Here is a 5845-nt window from a genome sequence, read left to right as displayed (position 1 = left end):
GGCTGCTGGGTGACAAGAGGTGCCCAGAGCATCTTCCCCCCCTTCCCCAGCTCCTGCAGGGCTCCCTGTGATGTCTGAAGGCACCAGGAGAATTTATGATGAGCGTTTTAATTTCCGAGGTGCATTTTATCCCGGTGGCCGGTGACTGGGGTGCGTGGGGGGGGGTGTGGGGGGGGCTCCCCGGGCTGGCAGGAGCCAACCCACTGTCACAGCCTGTGCCTCCCCCCTCGGCGCCGCTCGGCGCTCGCCGGCTGCACGATCACATGAGCCCCTTGTTCGGAGCCTTTGTCTCTCATCTCCTGCGCCGAGGAGCTGCGTTTCGGGAAGCCTCCGCCACCTCCAGCCGTGGACCACGCGGAGATGCTCAAATGGGATTATTTGTCCCCATTTATCCTCCCCCGGGGTGGGTTTGGAAAAGCCCTTCTGTGCTTGGCGATGCACAGAAACCCCCTGGTTCGTTTGAGGGAGATGAGCTGTATTAATTATTAACTGAATCAGCACTGGGTGATCAGTAGCTGCAAACCCTCCTCTTCACCCCGTCGCCATCAGCCCCCCCAAAAAAAGGATTTTTCCGGGGTCCCCATTCAAGGGAGGGGTTGGAGGGAGGGAGTTTGGTGCCAGCGGATTCTTCAGGGAGACTGACCCTGCGGAAGGAAAACCCCTCCAAAAAATGGCAGTGAATTTGAGGTGGCTCCAGGATTCGGGTTTCTAGGGCAGGGTTTGACTCGGCGCTGGGGGAGTCACATCTCCAGAGGCCACCTGGGGTTGGGGACAAGGGCAGGTCAGCAGCACCTGGGTGGGAGCATCATGCTCAGGGCTGCAGAACAGAGGGTCCTGGAGAATGAAAGCTGTTGGACACCATCCCACAGGAGGTGACAATTGACAGCAAAAGGGTACAGGTGCCACCAGCTCCCTGGAAACCATGGACTGGGCTGAGCGTAGGGCGATGCTAGGGTGCTGCCACCATATCTGCTGCCAAAAATGCACCCGCGTTGGGCAGCGTTGGTGGGGTGGCAAGACGGGCACGGGCGTGATGGCTCCAATGAGATGCACCCACATCTGCCAGTCCTCACCAGACCTGCCCCTTGGTATCCACTCAAAAAGGCGTTTTCCCAGCTTTTCTGGAGAAAAATGAGCTTAAAACACATTTATTGGGTACCACCTGCAGCCAGGGGACAGAGAGCACACCCAAGAGGGAGAGGAGGGAGGTTTCAGCAGGAGCTGTGGCATCTGAAGGGGTTTGACCCTGGAGCACCGGGAGCTCTGCCCCAGGAGCTGACAGCCCTGCCGTGATGATGCCAAGGGAGAATTTCCTGGTTTCTTGAAAAATCGACTTGAAAAAAATTGTCTGTGTTCCTACTGAGCTCTTGGCGCAGTGGTGTCCTGCTCCCTTATGGCCTCATCTGGAGGCAACCAGAGACCATTGGTCCCTGGAGGACCATCAGCAGGTCCTGGCGACAGTCGGTGGCATCGAGGATTGATCTGGAATCGGTGTTTCCAGCGGGGAATCGGGGTCCAAGGGGTGGTTTGCTCCAGCCTTGAGGACTCGTGCTTCCAGGCGATGCTCCAGGAGCACCGAAGCTCTGCAACTTCAGGGACGGCCACCAAAACGTGGTGGTGGCACATGGACACTGTACAAGGGGCTGAACAGGGCAGCCACAGCCCTCGACCCTTTTTAATGCTTTCTCCTTCAAGAGAAGATTCCTGGGACATTTTTCTCCTGGCAAAGCTCCATTTCCCCCCCTGATATAAAAAAACCAAGCCCCATCAAAGCTGCTGTGAACTTTCCATGTGGTGTTTACCCCCCACCCCAGCCGTGCTGCTTCCTGCAGACCGGGCAAACCAGCCCCCCCAAACCAGGGCTGAATTTCCCCTCCCAGGACACAATCAGCCCTTGGGGCTGCCCCAGACCCCTCCCCTCTGTTGCCTGACCCCCCCCCTCCAGTCCTGGCCACATCCAGCGGCGCCAGCAGAAGCTGAGAAAACAACAACTACAACAACCCAAAAAAACCCAAACCAATGCAACCCCCAAACAAAGCCTTAAGCCTGGGGGTGGCCGGAGAAATAATCCCCCATGGATTTTGTCCCCCCCTCCCTGCCCGCTGGGTTGCAATCCCAGCGCCGCCGGTTGCTGCAGTAACAGCTGCTGAACCCCCCCCCCCTTCACTGGGCTGAAGCCCCCGCTGTGCCTGGCCAGCTGGGAGCCGGGGAGGAGTGGAAAAGCTGGGAAAATGGGAAAATGCATCTCTTGAGCAGATGCCGAGGGGGAAGGTCCCGGGAGGGATGGAGGCGGCGGGGACCTTTGTGGCACCGAGCTCTTGGGGAAACATCAACCCTCAAACCAACTGCAGATGTGCTGGTTGGAGCCACTCTGAAGCCCTAACAACGACGATGATGATGATGATGGCGATGATGATGATGATGTGCCCAGGTGGCCAAGAAAGCCAACGGCATTCTGGCTTGTATTAGAAATAGTGTGACCAGCAGAAGTAGGGAGGTGATTGTGCCCCTGTACTCAGCACTGGTGAGGCCACACCTGGAGTGTTGTGTCCAGTTTTGGGCACCTCAATCCAAGAGAGATCTGGAGGTGCTGGAGCGAGTGCAGAGGAGGGCAACGGAGCTGGTGAGGGGGCTGGAAAACAAATCGTATGAGGAGCAGCTGAGGGAGTTGGGACTGTTTAGTGTGAGGAAGAGGAGGCTGAGGGGAGACCTCATCACTCTCTACAACTACGTGAAAGGACACTGTAGAGAGGTTGGTGCTGGTCTCTTCTCACAGGTAATTAACAATAGAACGAGAGGGAACGGCTTCAAGCTCCAACAGGGGAGGTTTAGATTGAACATTAGGAAGGAATTTTTCACTGAAAGAGTGGTCGGGCATTGGAACAGGCTGCCCAGGGAGGGGGTGGAGTCCCCGTCCCTGGAAGTGTTTAAGGGACATTTAGATGCAGTGCTGAGGGACATGGTGTAGGGGAGGACTTTGTAGAGTAGGGGAGATGGTTGGACTCGATGATCCCAAGGGTCTCTTCCAACCTCAATGATTCTATGATTCTATGATGATATTATTATTACTGCCATTATTATTATGAATTTTCTTTTTAACTTTGACACTAAGACCCCGTTGAGAAATCTCCCCCCAGTGAGGGAGGGACTTTGGGGATGCTTTTTACTGGGAGGCAGGGTTTGCCTTTTGCACGTCAAAGCCTTGGGTTCTGATGTAGCTTGTGTGAGGGGACCGTCGCCCATCAGCCAGGCATCAGGCCTTGTTGCTGATGCTCCTGGCCATTGATTGGGACCTGCTGCTGCTCCTGGCTGGAAAAACCTTCAAAATTGGGAGAAGCATCCACCGAGACCCCCCGCAGTGCAGTCAGGGGCAAGAAAGGCTGGAGCGTCTCCTGCAATCCCTGCTTTGGAGGGGCCAGGGCTGTGGGGAGGGGAGGTCCTGTGGTTTGGGGGGGCATTTTTTTACTATAGATGCTGTGGGCTGGCATCTGGTGATGTGTGGGGTGGGGTGGGCTGGACGGCAGCTGGGGGGACCTTTTGGAGGGGGGGTTGTGGATCACCCTTGGGGTGGGAGAAGGGAAGGGTTGGCAATGGCTCTGGCTTCAAAACCCTGGGGGGGAAGTGATGCCTTTGAGCGGCAGCTGGGGGGACCTTTTGGAGGGGGGGTTGTGGATCACCCTTGGGGTGGGAGAAGGGAAGGGTTGGCAATGGCTCTGGCTTCAAAACCCTGGGGGGGAAGTGATGCCTTTGAAGCTCATCGTCCCTGCAGAGATGCTGCAAAGCCCCTATGAAGCTGGGACCTCCTGTCAGGAGGTCCCTGGGTGGGAGGGTGAGTCCCATGGGACACCGAGGAGGAAGAGGAGGAGGAGGAGGAGGCAGCCAACTTTTCTCCATGCTGGGCTTTAACCTCTTGCCCTTGCACCTTGTGTAGCATCGTCGGGAGAAGACACCATCAGTGGTCTGTGTCTCGCCCCGTGCCCACCACCGGCCAGGCCATGAAGACGGAGAAGGACGAGGCTGTGCCCACCTTCTCCCTGGGGGGTAAATACACCGGAGAGGGGGCAGGTGAGTCCTGTGTGCCACGGCGGGGGGGTGGGTGAGAGGAGTCAGGGCAGGACAAGGGGGATGCTTCTCATGCTGTTGAGGGGTGAGGGGTCTGGAGCACAAGTCTTATGAGGAGAGGCTGAGGGAGCTGGGGTTATTCAGCCTGGAGAAAAGGAGGCTGAGGGGAGACCTTATTGCTCTCTACAACTCCCTGAAAGGAGGGTGTAGAGAGATGGGGGTCGGTCTCTTCTCCCAAGTTACAGGCGACAGGACCAGAGGAAATGGCCTCAAGTTGCGCCAGGGGAGGTTCAGGCTGGATATCAGGAAAAATTTTTTCACTGAAAGGGTTCTCAGCCCTTGGAATGGGGCTGCCCAGGGAGGTGGTTGAGGCCCCATCCCTGGAGGTGTTCAAAAGCCGGGTTGATGTAGTGCTGGGAGGTCTGGTTTAGTGATGGTGATGCTTCTTGTTTGTTGTGGGGGTGTCTATTTTTGTCAGTTGGGTTGACGGTTGGACAAACTGATCTTTAAGGTCCCTTCCCACCTAGAAGATTCTGTGATTCTGTTGGGTCCCTTTGACCAAATCCCACCCCAGAGGGGTGGCTGGGGGCACCCTGAGGTGGTGCCATCACCCAGTCAGGGATCACCCAGCACGTTCAGGACACCCATCAGGCTTTGCCTTCATTCCAGCAGCTTTTTCTGGAGCAAAGAGCCACCCTGAAGGGCTCCTGCCTCTCCTTCCAAGCCAGACACCCCCCACCCCGAGTTGCCTGCACCCCTCTTTGTAAGGGGTAGGAAGGTGGGGGCAAAGAGGGAGGTGTCAGGGGCTGTAAGGGGTTGGCACTGCTCTCTCTGGTACCCGCAGCCTAATGGCCTCTTCCCATCAGGCTGCAGCGAAGCGGCTCTTCCCGGCGGCCCGATGCCGGTGGCGGGGAGCGGAGGGACCCCAGCCCCGGAGCTGCGGCTGCTGAAACGGAGACCTGTCCCAGGTGAGCCCAGCCCTGCCCCGGGGAGGTGACAGCAAGAGCTGGGGCAGGGATGAGGCCAACCCATCTGTCTCCTTCCAGGGAAGCACTACCAGTGCTCGAGCTACGGCTGCAAACTGGCCTTCCCCAGCATGCAGGAGCTGATGGACCACCTGAAGGTCCACTACAGACCCACGCAGTCCCTCGAGGGTAAGGTCGGGATACCCTGGGTGGCTCCAGGGTGCCCTGGTTTTGGCTGGGAGGTGGCAAAGTGGGGCTCAAAGCTGAGGCAGCGCTGGTGGTGGTGCCTGTACCTCCAGGAGATGCTGTGGGGAGAGCGTGGGAGGTGCTGGAGACCCACTGGTGGGGAGACCAGGGGGATGTAGGGCAGCCGGGATCTTGCTGAATTTCTCCTCTATTTCTTTGCTCAGGCAAAACTTTCCATTGCCCCACACTGGGCTGCACGGAGACCTTCCCCAGCATGCAGGACCTCATGGCCCACATGAAGGTGCACTACAAGCCAAACCGCTACTTCAAGTGAGTCCCTATCCCTGGTCCCCATCCCGTGCCACACGGCCATCTTCCTGCTGACACCTCTTTCCTCTGAGGGTGGTGAGAGCCTGGCCCAGGTTGCCCAGAGGAGCACTGGAGTCCTCAGCACAGGAAGGACACGGAGCTGTTGGAGCGGGGCCAGAGGAGGCCCCGGAGATGCTGGGGGGGCTGGAGCCCCTCTGCTGGGAGGGGGGGCTGAGAGAGTTGGGGGGGTTCAGCCTGGAGAAGGGAAGGCTCCGGGGAGACCTTGGAGCCCCTTCCAGTCCCTAAAGAAGGGGGCCTCCAGG

The 5845-nt window shown here is 58.0% G+C and overlaps 1 protein-coding gene across 1 annotated transcript in view; it reads left to right on the top strand.

Moving 5' to 3' along the window:
- The first annotated feature begins 3936 nt into the window (after positions 1-3936).
- The window catches only part of ZNF414 (zinc finger protein 414), a 4669-nt gene continuing 2760 nt past the window's right edge, over positions 3937-5845 (top strand). The window contains exons 1-4 of the mRNA XM_014961636.1: positions 3937-4065; positions 4929-5030; positions 5109-5216; positions 5438-5543. Coding sequence (XP_014817122.1) covers positions 3996-4065; positions 4929-5030; positions 5109-5216; positions 5438-5543 — 386 coding nt within the window. The 5' untranslated portion in view covers positions 3937-3995. The remainder of the gene's footprint in view (positions 4066-4928; positions 5031-5108; positions 5217-5437; positions 5544-5845) is intronic.

The sequence above is a fragment of the Calidris pugnax genome, unplaced genomic scaffold, assembly GCF_001431845.1.
Source record: "Calidris pugnax isolate Ruff unplaced genomic scaffold, ASM143184v1 scaffold431, whole genome shotgun sequence".
In the NCBI taxonomy this organism is placed as follows: Eukaryota; Metazoa; Chordata; class Aves; order Charadriiformes; family Scolopacidae; genus Calidris; species Calidris pugnax.
Note: the sequence above shows the minus strand (reverse complement) of the source record. Positions and strands in the feature narration are given on the sequence as shown.